The sequence below is a fragment of the Stegostoma tigrinum genome, chromosome 9, assembly GCF_030684315.1.
Source record: "Stegostoma tigrinum isolate sSteTig4 chromosome 9, sSteTig4.hap1, whole genome shotgun sequence".
NCBI classification, from domain to species: Eukaryota; Metazoa; Chordata; class Chondrichthyes; order Orectolobiformes; family Stegostomatidae; genus Stegostoma; species Stegostoma tigrinum.
Genome location: NC_081362.1, coordinates 13,354,209 through 13,374,987, shown reverse-complemented (window position 1 = coordinate 13,374,987; position 20,779 = coordinate 13,354,209). Strand labels below are relative to the sequence as shown.

Sequence of the window (20,779 nt, the reverse complement as noted above, 5' to 3'; positions counted from 1 at the left end):
TAGTGAAACTTCGCAGCTCACAGATTTTGTGTACACTGAGTTTTAAATGTTGGCAATGTATTTTTGTTGTAAATTCCAAATTCAGGAACTATTACTTAAATGTAATTTGTTCTTCCAACAATCATACGAAGTTGGATCACGTTGTGGACAGTGCAGAGGGCTATTCTAGGTTACAAAGGGACATTGATAGAATGCAGAGCTGGGCTGAGAAGTGGCAGATGGAGTTTAACTCTGAAAAGTGTGAGGTGGTTCTTTTTGGAAGGACAAACTTGAGAGCAGAATACAGGGTTAACGAAAGATTCTTGGCAGTGTGGAGAAGCGGAGGGATCCTGGGGTTCATGTTCACAGTTCCCTGAGAGCTGCCACCCGGTGGATAGAGTTGTTAAGAAGGCGTATGGTGTGTTAGCTTTCATTAATAGAGGGACTGAGTTCAAGAGCCGTGAAGTTATGCCCCAGCTACACACAAGCCTGGTTCGACCACACCTGGAGTATTGTGTCCCGTTCTGGTCACCTCATTGCAGGAAAGATGTGGAAGCATGAGAAAAGGTGCAGAGGAGATTTACCAGGATGTTGCCTGGAATGGAGGGAAGGTCATACGAGGTAAGGTTGAGAGAGTTAGGGCTTTTCTCTTTAAAATGACAAAGGTTGAGAGTCATACAAAATGATCAGAGGTAAGATAGAGTAGACAACCAGAGACTTTTTCCTAGGGTGGAGATATCTTTTATGAGGGGACTTAGTTTTAAAGTGAAGGGAGGTAGATACCAGGTAGATGACAGAGGTAGGTTCTTTACTCAGAGAGTGGTAGGGGTGTAGAATGCATTGCCAGAGAGGGTAGTGGAGTCGGCCTCATTAGAGGCATTTAAGCAGCTACTAGATAGGCATATGGATGATCGTATAAGGGAGCGGTGGAGATTAGATTTAGGTTTAGGGTAAAAGTTCGGCATAACATCATGGGCCAAAGGGCCTGTGCTGTGCTGTACTGTTCAATATTCTATGTTCTATCTTAATACTTCAGTGTTTGTTTTTGTCTCATACAATTTTATTCTTACATCAGTGAAGACCAGAATAAAATGAGTACCTTTTAATGAACAATTCTTTACAATTCAATTTAACTAATGGAAAAAGAAGACTCAATTCACAATTCATTCAGAAGTTTTTTTTAATCATTTGAAGTGCACATGGTGTAAAGGTGTAAATTTTGCACTTCAAGGTACTGACTGATGACTGCAGGGCATTTAGTAGAACAAATTAACTTAAGAGAATGATGAGTTAGTTTTGTGATTTTTTTTAACTTCTTTTATATTAAGGAGTAATTTTAATGAAGTAATTTTAAATTACAATCTTTTATAATCCCAGTAAATCATTGTAGTTGCTCATGTGCACTAGTATTAAAATTCTATTAAAAATATTGAAGGAAAATAATGAATCTTGTTTAATGTAGTCAATTAGTTTGTAAACTATTAAATTAGTTTAAATTACAAGAGGTAATCAATGCAGTGTAAAAAAAATCTTGTATTTTTGATTTGATTTGATTTATTACTGTCACGTGTACCGAGATACAATGAAAAGTGTTGTCTTATGTGCTTTACATGCAGATTGTACAATACAAGTGCATTAGGGTAACAGAATAGAGTGCAGGATACAATGTTACAGTTGCCAAGGTGCAGAGAGAAATCAACATTAACATTAAAGAGGTCCATTCAAAAGTCTGATAACATCAGGGCAGAGGGTTGTTGGTGAACAAGCTGTTCTTGAATCTGTATGTTAAACACTGATTATTAAGATTTCAGAGTAATAATTGCCATAGGCACAAACACTAACAGTTTTCTTGCATCTCTTATGACTTATTGATTATCTACAAGCAGTGTACATATTATAGTATTTTTATCTTAAAATTAGACATTTTTGAAAGTATTGTATAGTTATGCCAGATTATTTGCTTGCAAGTACATTGGGACCAATGACTTGTTTGCTCATTTGCTTTTAAGGATTGTGACAGTTTATTTTGGCATTCATGATCTCATTTGAATCAAGCATCAAGAAGCACCAGAAAGATGGAGATCGGTGCAATGTATTATAAATACAAAGTTTGTAATCCTGTTATGTTTAGGGAGAGTGTCTTTAAAGTAAAACATTGTAGTAAGTGGTTATTGCGACCTGTTTGAAATTCTGCCATGCAACAGCCAAAGCTCCTTTACAATGGAGATATGAGGGGCCAAAATCAAGGGCCTTGCTGAGAAGGTACAAGATGTTCACAACTGTGAACAATGGCATGAGGATCTCAGTATAAGTAGACTTTGTCTCACAAAGAAGTACTAAGAATGTCAAGTTTTAATAAATCGTTCTAAGTTCAAACTAGAGTGAAGTTGTGAATATAGAGGAGAGATAATTGTAATTTCTTCCTGGGTGCAAGGCATTATAGTATTGGTTTATAGAGTTTCTTAATTTATTGCTGAACCTCACAGACACAAGTGAGTTTGCAGAAAGATTTGCTTAGTTTGGACTAGAAAGAAGGAATCTCCAGAGTAACCCATTTTTATGATCCCAACTGATGATGTTACTGAAATCTGGCTTGATAGGTCATCATTTAATTTATTTTGCTTTATTAAGGTGGTTTTTCATTGAACCAAACACTTGATGCTACAGATTCAGTTTGAATAATACAACAAAGATGCAAAAGTAGTGAAGATGAAAGAGAATAAATGAAACTATTTAAATATGACATGAATTTAAAGACTTAAAAACACAGAGTAAATTCCAAATTTTTCTTAGCAAAGCACCTTTACAGTTCTCATGCCAGAGAGAATTTCTTTCTTTATCACATCTATAGGACTTAATTTTAACTGTGGCTTCCCTGTCTTCGTAAACTGATAGCCTGTGCATAGACGTGCTTTGCTTCATAGCACCTGGGTTTTTAACCAAATACTTCTGGTTTGGAACTTTTGAACCAAACTCCTTACACTGAGGCACTGGTTAATAGAACCCGTACAGGCAGATTGGGCCGAATGTTCTCCTCTGGGCTATAGCAGTTCTGTGATTCTGACTCCATTACTCTCCAGGAAATTTTATTCTATGTTGAAAGAACCCATCAAAATCCTGTTCTGCTACCAATTTTAGATAAGAGAAACCAGTGAGAACTTACAATCACAACTTTGAGAAATATTAAAAATAGGCAATTTGTTGTTCGTGCTTTCTGATACCTGAAGCAGGTATATGATCGAAATAAATGCTTCTTAATGCAGTTAGCACTTCAGCAGCTAAACAATGCATCTGCAGCAAACAAAAGATCAAAACATTTCTGATGTGTTTGACATTTCAGAAGGCTAGCGATACGGCAGACAATCGGTCATTTGTCAGTCATGCTGAATCCAGTCTGCATATGCATCAAGCCAGATCAAAGCTTGCTCAGGGGCACATATTTACATAATTATATTGCTGATACTATGGGAACCCAGCAGCCTTATTCTGAGAACACTTGTGTAAATGAGAATCCTTTGAAAATCCTTGAAATTATTAGAAGTCAGTTGTGTTTCATGGCTTTTTGTCTGTGTGTAAAGGCTCTTCAAAATAAATTATACTTTTTACTCAAGGAAAATACCATTTTAAAAAAAGTTTTTAATCTCCCACCCTCTCACAAACTCAAGATTTGGGAGGATTATGACATTGGCCTTCATTGTCTAGCAGTTTCTCAAATGAGGAAATTTGTGATGCTTCAAATCAATGTTAACTTAATATGATAAATTCAATGAGATGAGCATAACTCTGCATTTTGTATACATGCCAATATAAACATGAGCTTCCTGCCTCAATAACAAAAAAAAAGGTCATGACATTTTTAAGGGACTCTTACACAATTTAGCTTTCTTCAGAAAATGTTTGTGATGGTGTCATTTTCCTGCTCAAGATTATGTTTCTTTAAAGAATTAATCAGTCTTATTGAACTGCGAGATACAATATGCCATCACTCAGATCTCGACCATAGGTCAATGATGGCTCCTCTTTACAAATGAGTGTTACTATTTTCCCATTATATGAAACATTTTCAGTAAAGCATATTTGTATTTCTTACCTGTTGTGTATGTCTTCAAGATTTTAGTCACAGATTAATCTCATTATATTCATGATTTCAGTTTTCTTAAACAATTCTTCTTTAACAATTCTTATTGACTATGAATTTACATCAGTACTGACAATTTAAAATACAAAATTAGTTGACCCATGCATAATTAAACTATAAGCTCCTAATCACTCAGTTGTGAGGTGTAAGCTTTGCTGCAGCACCGAATAGAAAAATTTCAATTGAAATATTTGGTGTGACTTGTGTTGGCAAATTTCAGCTGGAACAAAATGGTTTGTGCATATGGATAGCCGATGAGATCGGGATTGTATTTGGTAGTGATGTCCCATTATTTAATAACTGCCTGATACCATCTAGGCTATGATGACAAATGTAAATTTGGATCAAGTACTAACACACCGAACTATGTCTCTGTCTCTGTATTAATTAATGCTTTGAAGAAATGGAAAATTTGGTGGGGTGGGGGCAGGTAATGAATTCCTTGGAAGCATTATAAAATAATATTAGGGTAAAAAAATCAGAGCAGGCCATTTTCCCTCAACCCTGCTGCATTATTTAATATCATAGCTAGCTTTCTACCTTGCAGCACTTTCCCCATATTCCTTAATTTCCTTACTATCAAAAACTCCTTTGGTCTCTGTCTTGGATATGTTCAGTGACTGAGCATCCACAGCTTTATGGACAGAGAATTCTGAAGATTCACAATCTTTCGAGTGAAGAATGCTTTTTTTCTTTAGTCCTCAATAGATTATTGATTTTTCTGAGATTGTGATCGCCAACGCATGAAGCATCCTTTCAGTAACTAAGCCCCCTAAGAATTTCGACCTTAACAAGATCATCTCGATTTTCCTAAATTTCAGAGAACATAGTACCAGACTACTGAATGTCTCCTTACTGGTCAATTCCATCATCCCTGCAATCAGTCAGGTGAACGTTTGATGCATTTCCTGTAGACAGGTGCCATGTGTAACCTAACCAACAGCTTATACGATTACAATATGATATTTCTGGCCAATTTTTAATACTTAAGGTTAAGAAGGAGGTCAGTGCTCGGGAATGGAATGTTTCAATGCATTGCTTCTTGTATTGTGATAAATAATACTTGACCAAATATAACTTGAGGAGTAAAATAACTCTCTACCAAAAATATGCCTTACAATAATATTGTCAATCTGAATGATAATCTTAACATTCATTTCTATAAATAATTGCACCTTAAACTTCTCTGAATGAGCTTCACAATTTAATGTCAGTTATTGCAAATTTTTTTTTAAATTTCGTGCTGTGGCTTGCAACTACTTGAATGTTGGACCTGGCCCCTAGTTAATCAAGAAAGCCTCATGTGGCAGTCTGGAATGGGTTCAAACTCTGACTCTCAGTTGACTTAATTCCCTATCTTCGTTTTCTCCGCCCTGACCTCCAAAAACATATGTGAGGAGCTCATGAGTTTATTTGTTTCTAAGACTGAAACCCAATCAGTCAGCTGCTTCTGCTTTTTCCTTCTCTTGGCCAATCAGATCAAACATCTTTGAAGGTTTCTTCCTTGAGATCCCTGGCTGAGCCTTGAACTTGTGACTTTTCCAAGTTTCTCTTCAAGCTACTCTCATACTGTCTCCAGGCTTATCTTCCATCAGGCACACCTCCTCACTTGATCCTATTCCCTTTAGATTACAGATCAACCAATTTTGCTTCTCAACTCCTTTTTAAATTATGCCCGCAGTACTGGTTTCCATTTGCACAGTGTCAACATGCAGTTCTACCTCACTACCACCTCTTTTTTAATTTCTTCATTGTTTGTAAGTTATCAGAATGTTTGTACATATTGCAGCACTGATTGCATAGACATTTCTTCTAATGAAATATTATGAAGACCAAAGCCATTTTTTAACTTCCCTTAACAAACTCCGTTCCCTGATTATTGACTTCATCCCTCTACTTGGCTACCGATTGAGGCTGAGCTACTCAGTTGCAAACATGGTATTATATCTGCTCCCAAGATAAGCTTCAAAACACATTAACCTCATCATGAAGATTATTTCCAGCTCCATCATATTGTCCCACATTGACCTCAGCTCATTTGCTGCTGAAATGCTCCACTTTAAGTCTTGATTATTTTAATAAACTTCTGTCCAGTCTTGGATATTCTACGTTTTATAAATTGAGGTAATTCAATTAAGATTGCTGACTGTTTCCTAACATCAATCCTATTTACTCAAGGTCCCATGCTCACGTACCAGCACAGGTTCCAGGCTAAGCAACGTCTACACTTTAAAACTCTCATCCTTGTCTTCAGGTTCCTATGTGGCCTTCCTCCTCCCTATGTCTATTAGCTGCTCCAGTTCCTCAAATTTCCAAGACACCGGTGCACTTCTAACCTCTTAATTATCCCAGATTTTAATTACTTCACCATTGGTCACCATGCTTTCAGCTTTCTGGACTCTTGAGTTCTGAAATTCCCACCCTAAACTTCTCTGCTTCTTTGCCTCATTGCCTCACTCACCTCCTTCAAGACACTCCTTAAAATTACCTTTTCGATCAAGCTTTAGATCAATTGATGCAATAACTCCCAATGTGTTTTGGTATTTTTTTGTCTTTAATTCACCAGTGAAGTTACTCGTTATATCTTAATACATTAAATGCTGTATCAATACTTGTTTTGCAAATATACCATTCTGACTCACTCCCCTTTCATGTAAGTATGCAAAACCTTAAACAAATTTATATTTTAGGCTTTAGATTTCTAAATGCTGTGAATTTGTTTTTTCTTCCAATTGTAAGTAGCAGCTGAAAGGTGAACATATATTTTCCAATTTTACTTAATGAATTGATGCAGCATTGATCTATACAAAATAGCAACACACACTTAATATGAATATATTTAAGACTGACATTTTGAGGCCAAGTTTCCAAATGATTCTGCTTTTCATACCGGCACAATTTGGGTAAATTAGTAAATATGATTGCAGCATTTAAACATGAATGCATCTTAAGCCATGCTTGTGTTTTAAAAATGCTGAAACAGTACTAATTCACCTAAATTGGGCTCTGTACCCAAAGGGAGATGCCTCCAGAGATTGCACCAGGGACTTTCAAGTTACGTTTGCTCTCCTAAGCTTGATTGGCTAAGAAACTCACTTTATTCTGATGAAACTATTAAATTGCTCATTTTTAAGTTATTTTGAGTTATTTTAAATCAGGTAACTTCCAGGAAGGCTGGACAACTTTATTAATGATGCTTATTTTGATGATAAACCCTCTTTTAGCCACGTTAACAACACCCCACATTCAGTGGTCCTATTGACATTCAAGTTTGTATTGCCTCTGTTCTCCCACACCTTCCCCACCATTGCCCCCGCCCCAACCTCCTAGTTTCCTTTGATGAATAAGTCAGCCCGTTGGTATGTAGGTATGCAGAATGTTGGTGTATAGAGGACTTGTTTTTACATTTGTTAAATTCTGCCTTACTTAATTTTAACAGGGACAGAAGCAAAAAAGAGAGGATTAATCCTGCAAAATCAAAAGGTAAGCATGAGATTGGAAGATAGAAACCAGGACATCAAAAAAGTTGTTCATCCTTTCAGCATAACGGAGTTGCTTCAGATCAGTTATATATTCCTTTTCACTGCACACAGTCTGTGCTATATCTGGTATCACTTTGGTTCCCTTTTGAATCCTTAATGGAATGAATATATACTATTCAGATTGCAGTTTACTCCACAAATAAATTATCAACCCAGAGAATTTTTTATTTCAAAAATATACTTAATTCATAAATTAGCTGTAAGCAAATGCAGAAGTATAAAACCGGACTGTAGAGACTTTGCAGACAGTATAGTAGAATTTTGACATGCCTTGTTACATCTTCAGTCCCATTAAAACACAAGGTATTTTCTAGTCATGAAGGGAAACTGTTCACATTCCCATTAAGGTTGTATTTTGGACAGAAAGCCCTTAGCCTGTGGTCTTTCCCCAATGCGCTGATCAGCCTGGAGATTTTGTGTATTTTAAAAGTATACTTTATTTATAAAAAGGTCTTTACGTATATACATAGTCACGTCATTCCTCAGGCTAAGTATAACAAATATCTTGATCATCTCAGAAGAAACTTCTCAGGTTCCAATTTGTTGCCTATCTCTCCAAATCAATGTTATTGCTTTAGCAAACATATATTTTTTGTAAGACTGAGTCTGTGCTATCCTTGATTGTTTCTATTTTGCTGATGTTTCATATTCACCATGATTTGGGACATGGGGCTAGGAACAGTACTGTTTCGTTGTCCAAGGACAGTAACATCACTTGATGTGACATTTGTTTAAATTACCCACCACCATTACTTATTTCCTTAAAACATTAAATTAAATAACACAAAATGATAATAATAACACACTAAACACCACCAATACTCAAAATATATAATATTTTGCTGAAGTTTGCTTAATGGGTTGGTTTCAGTGACACTGACTGTTCTCCAATATCTTGCTCTGGTGGCAGCTCTTTCTTGTGTAAACATGGTCACTGAATTACAGCAACTATTTCAACCAATAAAGGCAGTCCTGATCTTCATCCAATTCCACTCTCACTATTTGCAACATTCGTCTGCCTAGTTTTAGCACAATAGATTACATCAAGGAATGAAGCAGTTATCTTTGTTTTTACTTCTTCCAGTCTGAAAAGTAACCATTATAACAATCTGCTTCTTTTTGTATTTGTCATTTTCTTTTATCCAAGCTGATACTTGACCCCTATTCTGTGAGTCTCGATTTTTGAATCAGCCTTTTTGGTTCTATTTTTTTCTAAGACTTTATTAAAATCCATATAGATAACATCCAATACCTCCCCTTCATCTGTCTTCTCTCCATTCCAGCAGTTAAGCGTAGCCTGCCTTTTGTAAAGCTGTATTGGCTCTCTTTAATTAACACACACCTTTCAATTACCTGTTGACATTTTTTTCCCCTGTTGATTATTTTTAAAACCTTGCACACCATGACATTAAATTCACTGCCTGTGGTTACTAGGACTGTCCTGTCTCCTTTTTTGAATAATGATATCATTTTTGCCACTTTCCTGTCCTCTGATATCTCACCTAGCTCATTGTTCAATAGTTCTAATTTTCTTTGAACATATTGCCCATGATGAATATATCCATAATCCCAATTATTTCCCTAAATAGCTTATGTTTTCCTTCTGATTGCTCTCCCTCCCTTTGGCTGAGTTTCATCTCTTTTTCTAGTAAAACATTTGTGCAAGATATTCATTTAAATCTACAATGGATGGTGGATGGTGCTGTCTGGGTATCAAAGCAGATTACTCAGCTCAGTTGCCACCTCTAGGACTCAGGTTTGACTTTAACAGCGACAGATAGGATAAAATAAATAAAAAAAACTTCCCTCCAGCAATTGCTAATTGTAATGTCCAGTTAGCCTTACATGAGTTCCCATTGGATATGAATCTGTAATGTAGAATCAATTGGATTGCTTTATTCAGACGGGCTGTCACAAAAAATGCTCATGTATTAAATGGTGTGATTATGTTCTATAGTTAATGCACATTGTTAGCGCCATCTGGAGGAAAGCCTAACTCTCATATGAGTACCATTGAGTCTAACCACAGAATGCTGTGTCCAAATACAACAAAGTGAAAATCTGCACCATCTTTTTGCAGAAGTTGAGAAGGTATTTAATAGCCTTCAACTTTTGTGCAAAACTCTAAAGCTCCATAATAAAGTTTGACTTTTGCTAAAGTAAATATGAACTATACAGTGATATTGAGCAGCAAAAGCATGGATGAATTTTACATAGAAGTTATGTCATAAAAATATTTGGCACAACTAGTGTGGATAGGTATTTACCTATACATGAGCAAAAAGTTCTAATTATATTCACCTATTCTGTTTGCATACTCAGTCATTTACTTTAATTCAATTATCCAATCCAGTTTGCAATTTTCCCTGCTTTACATTTCAGTCATGAATCTTGAAAGTGAATTCCATGACCTCTAATCTTTTTGTTTGAAAATGTTTTGCCTGCACTTTATTCTGTATCTCGAACATCTTTTGTATCAGTGCCCTTTGTTTCCAGCAGTTAAGCAATCAAAAACAATCAGTTTCTAACTAATGCATTCCATGTTTTCAAGCCTCAATATTTTCGTTGTAGTGTGGAGCCCTTTATGCAATTAGTACTCTGAGGCGAGTAACTTGCTGTTGGATGCCTCAAATTCTACATTAGATACCTCAGTCCTTTGATTATTTTCTGTTTGTAAATCATTCTCAAGCTTCTCTTATGTCTAAACTTCACAAATTTGCCGATTACATTCAAAATGTAGCAGTAATTAAAAAAAACTATTCTATAAACAACCAGCCAGACCCTCTGATTAGATTCTAACCTGTAACTCATTGCTTAGTATTGACTATTGTACAGATAAACCATCTCAACCTTCTGAATCGATTCCAGTGTGCAGTTCACTACAATAGTTGCACTACTATTCAATAGTGATTGAATCTGTTCAGTAGAGAAGTAATTATTGTTTTGTAAAATGGTATATCATTGTCTTGCACTTGTGATGGTTGTCAGCCTGTTTTGTTAGTAATAATTAGGTAAAAATTTGTATCGAAATTTATGTTTGCATGTTTTTGGATTGTTCACTCTCCATCTGGGCCCAGGACCTTCTGCTGTGTTTGCAGTTTCTTTGCTCCCATTGATTTTTAGTTCCACATTTATTAGACCACATATTCAAAGTCTGAAAAAAGAAGCCACATTTAACTTTTCAAAATTTTCAGCAAAAAAAACCTGATCATTAAAACACAAAAGACATAATGTAATTTTGAAACATAATATTTCTAAAAAGGAAACACTTAGGAATTTTAAGTTGATAAGTTGGATTGCATTGCTACTAACAGAGGGACCCCATGCAATTCTTTCTGGATAGAGGACCCTAAGCCAATACAACAACCATATTGTTGGTCCAATACAAATACTAACACCAACGGGATTAACTTTGGAGAGATAATATCAGCTAACCAAATAATTACTGTTGCAGAAAATGCCGCAACAGAATTAACATTATAACAGATCAAGAATCACAAGTTAGTGACAGAAGTCTAATGATTTTAGGGTCATCTGAGATACCCTGACACAAATTTTGGTGGCCAGGATCTCCCACCGTAACAATGGTTCTAATGCACATTCTGTAGCCATGTTTATGTATATTGATATATTACTTCTGACACTTTGTTTCCATACAGAATGAAATTAAATGAACTGATTTATAACAATAATTTTTCTATGTCTTGATTCAAATTTTCAGCTGAGTCTGAAATGTTAACACTTCCCCATTTTTAAATAAAATGTAGCACATTAATAATTTTCAGCTGCAGAATAAAGATGCTTAATTGAATGAGAATTCAAACTGATGCAAGTATTGTTACAATTCTCTTTCATTGTAGAACCAGCACTTTATGAATAATAGATGATGAATTGCAAATTTGTAACTGCTGATGTCGTAGAGAGTCATTGGGATGTTAATATTGACTTCTGTTTGTGCATTTTATGTGCTAAAACAAATTTTAAAATTGAACATTAAAGTTTTTAAAATTTCATGAAACATTTGAAAGTCATAAAAGTAACACTGTTGGAGTAACAAGCTATGAGAATGTGCTTTCATGCATATCAAGTCTTTTGCTTTTCCATTAAAGTTTCGTGGGTTCATTTTTTATTTTTGTTTTGCTGTGGCCTAGAAAAGATGAAGAAAGATCAAAGATAAACACTACATGTATTATTTTGCCAAGTAAAAGAAACAAGAGGACAAGCTGACCCTTAGATGTATAAAATTGTTGTCTTTCATTCTTCCAGCTTTTTGGGGTGAATCTGATGACAGTGCATCTGATATTGAAGCAATTCTTCATCCTAAGACATCAGAATTATTTGAGGACAGAGATGATTTTGAAGATTTCTTTTAACAGCAAAAATTAACCATTCAATTGACAAGGCATTATAATGTACCCAGGCCTGAATTGGAGATGTTCAGTTAGTGATAAATGTATCTCACAAGTTGTCATAGAAATTCAATACAATTGCCTTCTCATTTGTTTCTTGCATTCAATCATTGCTTCAAAAATAAAGAAAATGGGAATCAAAGTGAACCTTTCGGTGTTTTGCATTACAACAGTGGCTAAGATTTCTTGGGATGAGGCCATTCCTAACAGCATACAGACTGTGATGGAAATTTGCCCTGATCCTATCAATCTGTTAGAGGATAATTTGTTATAATTGTGCTCATTATTCACAAGGTATGTGTCCCCTTGTAGCACTTAATAAATATTTTCTTTATTTAAACATTAATGTTTTCTACTCTAGTAGGGGCATATTAAATTCTAGAAGTTATAAATATGTTGATTAATGCATACTGTAAATCTTAAAAGCACAATTACAATGTATAGTTTTTAATATAAATTGCATGCAGAAACTCGACTCTTTTTAATGGGCAACAGAACATAGCAACATATTTCTTTCACATGCAACACATAGTCAAATGTACTTGCAACTTTCCTCAACATGTCTAAGTATCTTTATATTAAAAATTCGCTCTGAGCACACTCGGTAATATTTTGTAAAACACAAAACTGGTACATAAAGACAGGAGAGATTTGTAGGCATTGACTTCTTTAATATTTTCTTTTTCACCCAATTCCAACTGACTGAACTTGAGACCAAATTAAGTACTGTTCAGTTAATCATTGTTGAATATGAAAATTTTGGAACCATTCTATGTATAGCAGAGTTCCACAAATAGTAACAGGATAATGAACCAATAACCCATTTTAATTATGCTAATTAAGGGCTAAATATTAGCAGAGGGAGGAGCATTTCTGCTTTAGTCTTTCATTGATGTTAATAGGGTCCTACTGAACATTGAAATGTAATTCCAAAATATAGCAAGATACCTTGTCTACCTCACTCTTACTTATATTAATATAAGTGTTTGTGTGTGTGCTGTGCGATAATGAAGTGACCCTATGAACAGTTTGCATAATACATAAAACACATTGATTAGAAGAAAACAAAAAGGTCACTGTCTATTGTTGAGAAAAAGAGACTTTGCTGAAATTTGAACACAATTGTGTATCGAACAGGATGTTCTTAGAACATATCACCAATAAAGACCAATTTTCTTCTTAGCACCACGTGTCAGTAATATATTTTACCAATGCTGATGCAAATTAAAAGGCAAATCATTTACCCTGGTTTGCTCAAAGGATTTTTGTTGTAATCTTTAAATGTCAAGCTGATTTTGTGAATGTCAAGTGTTGATTCTAATGAATGATTTTTTTTTGTTACAAGAATATCTAAAGAGAGTTTAGATTCCAGTAATCAGAAGTTTAAAAGAATTAAATGCATTATTACTGCCACAGTAGTTGCCTTTTAAATCATAAATAGACCGGAGTATTTCTCAATAAAACAGAGTACCCAGTCTCTGCTGTGAACTTCCGCAGTTATAACTGTTAGATTCTTGCCAAATAACAACTAAACTATTAGCATTATTTGGAATTAACACAAAATGTCCCATTAATTGCTATTCTGATATCTGCAGAAATGTATTTACTATGCTGTAAATCTAAATCATACGTAGCAACATATTGGAAAGAATACCTCTTCTTTCTGATATGTAAGCTGCTACTTGTATGTTGTGCTGTGCTTTAAGTCATCCTATATAGCCCTTTTGGACTCTTTCCAATTGCCCAAAGCTGACACAAGCAATAAAGGTTTTATATGATTTAAATAAGACTTCATAAAAACCAGCAATAAGCAGCAGTTTACAAGATATATTTTTCCATTAATTGCAGCTACAACTTCCTGTTCCATATCACCCCTACAGTTTCCCCTTGTTTACCCTTCCAGGTGCTCACTGTTGAATCCTCTTGCAGCAAAATTCATCCCATCCCATTTTCTGCCATACTCCCACCAGCCTACCCATAATGATAAGTACAAGTATAAGATAGGATTTGTGTCCCTCATTACTGTGTCTACTTCCGTCATAAGCTGCTGTGCCTAGATTTTCACCATGGTGGACGAGTATGGAAATCACAGGTCCTGTCCCAGATATGTCACTTATTTTTGCAGGGACTGATTGTGCTCCTCTCATGTACAGTTCAGAGGCAGCTGTCTATATAAATCATCATCTGCTTCCACCCCTGTTTGATTTTGGTAGTTCACACTTCTGAAACCTGAACTGTGTAGAATAGATCTCGTGCAAGTAGGTCTGAACTTTGTGCATTTCTTAGGTTAAAATTTGGATACTATCCTGGGACACCCTTGGTGGGGTGGGGGAAGGGGATTGTCACGTGCACTTTGGAATTTATAAAAACAGGTATGTGTGTTTATAAAAGTGCATCAACTCATTAAATGCCAAGCTCAACTGCCAACAGACTTGAACTTAATTGTTGAAAACAACAGTTAAGAGGACCTGTCAAGAGGAACTATCAAGGGTTTCATGAAGGTCAAGTCATACTTAACAAACTTGTTGCGGTTCTTTGAGAATGTATCCAGTAAAGTGGATAATGGGGATCCAATGGATGTGATATATATACACTTCCAGAAGGCATTTGATAAGGTGCCGCATAAAAGACTGATCCAGATGGTTAGATCCCAGGGGTTTAAGGGTAGATTATTGACTTGGATAGAGGATTGGCTGACTGATAGAAAGCAGAGAGCCAAGATAAATGGGTCTTTCTCTAGATAGTGAACTGTAACTGGTGGAGTGCTGCAGGGAACAGTTTTTGGACCTCAACTATTTAGAATCCTAATAAATGATCTGCAAGCAGGGACAGAGTGGAACAGAGCAAAGTTCACAGGTGATAGTAAAATAGATGAGAAAGTAGCCAGTGATGAGGATGTAAAGAGTTTACAGATGGACATTGACAGGCTAGGGGAATGGGCCAGAATCTGGGATAGATGGAGTGCGAGGTTGTCTATTTTGGCCACAAAAATATAACAGCAAATTATTCTTTAAATGGGAAGCAGATAAAAGTGTGTCAGTGCAGAGGGATCTAAGTGTCTTTATGCATGAAATGGAGGCGCTGCACATAATACAGTCAAATAGAATCGTGGCAGTTTTTGTAAAAGGACTGGGTTATAAAAGAAGTGTTGTTACAATTATTTAATGCACTGGTGAGACCATACCTAGAATATTGTGTCCAGTGTTGGTCTCCTTACTTGAAATAGGGTGTGGTGGCACTCAAGGCAGTTCAGAGGTGGTTCACCAGGTTGATTCCAGGCTTGAGAGGGTTATCTGATTGAGGTATATGACATGCTAAAAGGAATTGATAAGGTGTTGAACTGATATTCCCCCTTGTGGGACAGTCTCTAACAAGAGGGCATAGGTATAGAGTGGGAACGGGTAGGTTCAAAACTGAGCTAAGGAGAAACTACTCTGAGGTTTGTGAATCTGTGGGACTCGCTGTCACAAAGTGTAGTGGAAGTAGAATCAATCGACAGATTCAAGAAAGAAATAGATATGTTTCTGAAGAAAAGTGGGATCAAGGGCTATCAGGAGCAGGCAGGAAAGTGGATGTGAGAAAAGGATAAGATCAACCATGAACATGATAAATGGTGAAACAGACACAATGGGCTGACTTACCTACTCCCACTCCAAATTCCTATGTTCCCATGAAAACAACTGCCAGAAGGAGTTATCAGTCTAGCAATTATGAATTTCAATGTTTATTGTAAGGGATTGAGCATTTGGAAAATGTGTTATGTAATTGAAGTTATTTAAATACATTAAGTGAGTTTTTAGTGAATGAGTAGCTTCAACATGGTGAAGTCTGCAGTAGAAAATATATATTTTGTAGGACTTTAATTCATCAATGGTTAAATCCTGAGATCTATCCATTGTGAATAATGAGTGAATTAACATTCTAGGTATATGGACAAAGTGGTGAATTGCCAGAGGGGCTATGAAGGACAACGTGATGGGTGCAAGTCCATAGTTGGCATGAAGGATATGAGGGGTTATATGGTGGGTATTGGGCCAAGGTTGGCATCAGAGCATATTGGAACTCACCTTAAGGGTGGTAGAGGCAGAAGCCCTCAGAATATTTAATATGTGTACTTGCAGTGCCAAGGCATTCAAGGCTATGGGCCAAATGCTGAAACATGGGATTAGAATATTTAAGTGGTTTTTGACCAGTGTGAATGCAATTGCTGAAGGGACCTTTTCTCTTTGCTGTAGATCTCTGTGACTCTAAAAAAACTAGGAATGAGTACAAATGTATAGGATAGCTTGGAGGGCGTGAGGAATCGAGATTTAGGTGAACATAGAGAGTCTGAAGGGGGAATGAGGATAGAAAGGATATTTTGTTTTATTATTCTTTTGATGGATGCTGGACCCCTGAGGGAGCCTTGGGCCCTGCTGACCTCCACACCCAGCATCCTCATGATTTTTGATATTGCCAGTCCCTATACAGGACTGGAAATTGATCTCTGCCATTTATTTGAAAGTGGATTTGGGAGAGCTGGGATTTTTCTACACACCTATCTTGTGGTTGAAAATCCAGGCCCATGCCTTTAATAGCCCATACTGCTAAATCTTTATAATTGAAATCAAATCACAAAACATTGTTCATTTTATTGCTCAAAATAGAGAAAATAATGCAACTCTGGCCTATAAAACTAGAGAAATTAAATATAATCTACCAAGTCCCAATGTTACAGAACAAATTCAAGAGGTAACTCGGACAAAGGAGTAAGCAGAAGTACCGTTAGTCTGGAAAGGCTCGTTAGTATGGATACTATCGGCCCAACTAGTCCACACCACCCCTCCCACTTTCCCTGTAACCCTCCATGTCCTATGGCTAATCCGCCTAACTTACACATCTTTGAACACTATGGGTAATTTAGCATGGACAGTCCACCTAATCTGCACATCTTTGGCCTGTTAGAGGAAATGGAGCACCTGGAGGAAACATACACAGCCACAGGGAGAATGTGCAAACTCCAGACAGACAGTCGCTTGAAGGTGGAATCAAACCCAGGTCCCTGGTGCTGTAAGACAGCAGCGCTAACCGCTGAGCCACCAGATTTCAAAACAGTGGAGAGAATATTGCAGGGGCTTGAATGGCATGGTTATGGTGAGAAATCTGGAAGAAGTCTAACAAGGCCTGTCTCCACATCAGGAACAACTTGCAACATTTTCCAACTGAATTTAGATGAGATTCTTGCTAGGCAGTAGTGAGATGCTTATTAACAGGCATTATTGCTTGGTAATAGCCTTGTTAACATGGAATCTCGCCTTAATAGAATACAACTTCCTTTCTTAACATTCATCTCAAGAAAATTAAATGCCAACAATTCCCAATATGAAATACTCGGGAGATACCTGGCAACTTCAGCTCATTGCTTCCTCCTCCACACAGCTCCTTGGATACTTGGCACCCACATGTCCCTGTCCACAAAGCAGGGTTCTATTACTCTCTCTCTGCCATGTCCAGGACAAATGTCAGTCACCACACAAGGCAGCTCCAGACTGACAGGTGTCAATGTGTGCCACAGCCTTTTAAAGATGGTGTTGGCACCGGGAGTGACGATCTGTTCTGGAATTTCCAAGCATAGGTGAGTTCTTCTGGATAAGGCTAGTAACGGAATTGGGCTAGAATTAAACCAGGCCATTGCTGTTGGGTGGGGGAGATGAGACAGACTTCATGAGACAGGTTTGACCTAATATGGCCCAAAATTGCACTAGGCCTTGCAGAGAGAAATCCTCCGTTAAACTTAATGAAGTTGACTTAGCCCAAACAAGTGCCAGTTTGGCAACGTGCCTTGTCTTCTTTGTAATGATCTTTAGACAATCTGTTGGGACATACCGGAACACAATTCCATGGCAAGTAAGACTTCATCCAGCACCATTCAGCCCAGAAATAGTAATGCTGGCATGACTCCACAAGAACTCATAATACGTGAATTTAATGATGGAAACTAGGATACTGTAATTTTCATTTATGTGGCAAAGCCTGTCAAGCCCCTTTGCAATGGTATTATTAAAAAATGAAAGTCAAGCCATAAAGTTACATATGTGTGGGGGATGACTTTGAGATTAGTCAAATATTTAACATTAAGGATGGTTTTTAAAGAAAAAAAGGAAGTTTGTGAGGCAAAGTGAGTTCCAGTGCATGGGACTGAACAGTTGACAGGATGGGTAGTAATAATAGGGCAGAAGACATGGAATATCCAAGAAACCAGAGTCAAGGGAATGGAAAGTTTGGGAAGGGGAGGAGATACAGAGATAGGAAGGTGTGAGAAGACAACAAGATTTATACATAGCTGTGAAAACATTGATTTGAAGGTATTGGGCGACAGCGAGCCAATGTAGATTGACATGCTTTCAAGTAGAGAGAATAAGGGCAGAAATGCTTTGAATGAACTTATGTTTATATAGCATGGAGGATGAGAAATCATCCAGGAAATGGTTGACACAATAAAAACATAGATAAGAGTTTCGACCATAGAATGGCTGAAATAGGGAAGTTTAGAGCTAGAAATAGAAAGTCTTCATGATAGAGTGGAATTAAGTGTGAATCATTGCAACAGATTCACTCTCACCACCAAGTGAAAATCTTACTTGTGCATAAAGCTGTGCTTTAATTGCATTTTGAAAAAGCCAAACATAGTATCTAAGATAACAAGGTGTAGAGCTGGATGAACACAGCAGGCCATGCAGCATCTTAGGAGCAGGAAGGCTGACGTTTCAGGCCTAGACCCTTCATCAGAAAAAGCATAGTATCTATGTTATTTATTACAACCAAATTGCTTACAGGCCTATCATGTAATAACTTGCATAACATGTCTTGCATGGGCGTAAACAGAAATATTGGAAGGTCCAAACCAGAAAGCGTGACAGCTACTCACAGCTCAATCGTCTTTCACTTTGCAAATATGTCAGTCCAAATTACTACAGACTAAGTGTTCAGTCTGTTGACACAGAACACTTCAAAGGAATTCAGGAACTTTCGGGCAAGACCAGAAAGTTGAGACCAAGGAGTGAATTTTAACAACCAAAATTAGACAGTTTTGGGTTAGGTCAGATGTTAAAACTTTAAAATTCTATAATCGAACCCCAGCTCTCCTATCTTGGGTTTACTGTCATGAGAGCAGAAAGCCAGTCTGTTTGTCTGTGGCTGATTAGCGATGGGGCTGGTGATCTCTGATGTAAGCTGCTTTGCAAGTAGTGTTAAGAAAGCAAACAACTACAAGGAGAGGGCAGCTCAGCACTACTTATGTGTCAAGAGAATAAGGAGTGGTTCACTACCCCCTCACCCACCACTCCATGCAAAGACACCCAATACCCTTCCATCTCCCACACCCACCCTGCTCACCTCATCTGAATCCACCAATTTTTTTTAGGATGGGATATATTTGTTCCTGCATTCTAAGGTAGCTAGGGAGTGGCTGGCTACCCTCGCTCCCTAGCTCAGTGGGTAGGGAGCTTTGGAATCCTCTCTACTCACTGGAAGCTAAGCATATTAATTTGGGTGACCCTTGGGCAGATAATTTTTCAAGGACAGAGGTGGTGTGCTGTGGACTTTGGGATTTACTGTCTGAAACAACACTTGCTCTTCCACCTTCATTCCTGTTAATATCTAGACTTCAACCCCTCTGGGTTACCTGGGTTGAGTTGTGATATACCAAACAATTTTTTTTAAAATGCCATTGCCATAGTGAAGTGCTGCTGCAACACTAATAGTTAAATCTTAATCAGCCATATTAACTTGATTTATTAGTTACTGACTGAGAAAAATATATTATCTGCAGAATTTAGCTACATTTGTTTTGATAGTGACTTGATACCTAAGAAGTGTCAAACCATATGAAAATATTTGTTTTTCTCCTGGGATCACGTTAATTTCACTTGGATTAACAAATCTGTAAGAAATGGATATTAGTTAATTAAATAACATGAAGAATTATTTGGATTAATCGTTATTTAAGCTTGAAGGAAACTTATGAATACACTGTGTAATTTTAAACGTTCACAAGGATTACAATTCCATGATATTTACCACTGAAAGAATGATGCAAATGTATTTAATCTTTTCATATATTTCATTTATTTCTTGACTGTTGCAATCAACACAATGAACAACAAGTGTTAAAAGTAGGAAGCAGAACTGGAACCCTAACCAAATACAATAAACCCAACTAAAAGGTATGAGATATATCCTTCGTATAATTTATGAAAGCAGACAGTGTATTGAAATAATGCATTAAGTTAGGAGCAAGAAACAGTTTATCAAGGTGTTCCTACATTTATGTTCAAATATCAACGATAACCTTGCTCAAAGATTATTCTTAGCAAATTTAGAGCAATGTGCTGTTATGAAGTGGTAAATCTAAACAGATGATATTGAATGTCCCTTTAATACATCCTAATAAAGGAGTTATTTCCTCCTGAGAAGCGCAGTTATTTATTTTAGATACCAAGGTGCAGAGCTGGATGAACACAGCAGGCCAAGCAGCATCAGAGGAGCAGGAAGACTGATGTTTCAGGCCTAGGCCCCTCTTCAGAAATGGGGGAGGGGAAGGGGATTCTGAAATAAATAGGGAGAGAGGGGGAGGTGGATAGAAGATGGATAGAGAAGGTAGGTGGAGGGGACACAGTCAGGTCAAAGAGGTGGGGATGGAGCCAGTAAAGGTTAGTGTAGGTGGGGAGTTA

General features: G+C 36.9%; 1 protein-coding gene across 3 annotated transcripts in view; it reads left to right on the top strand.

The window, feature by feature from the left end:
* Positions 1-13,250, top strand: part of kiz (kizuna centrosomal protein) — a 172,638-nt gene extending 159,388 nt beyond the window's left edge. For all 3 annotated transcript variants that reach the window (XM_059648350.1, XM_059648349.1, XM_059648348.1), the window contains 2 exons: positions 7,557-7,600; positions 11,926-13,250. In XM_059648350.1, the coding sequence (XP_059504333.1) occupies positions 7,557-7,600; positions 11,926-12,032 (151 nt within the window). In that variant the 3' untranslated portion in view covers positions 12,033-13,250. The remainder of the gene's footprint in view (positions 1-7,556; positions 7,601-11,925) is intronic.
* The last annotated feature ends 7,529 nt before the right edge of the window (positions 13,251-20,779 follow it).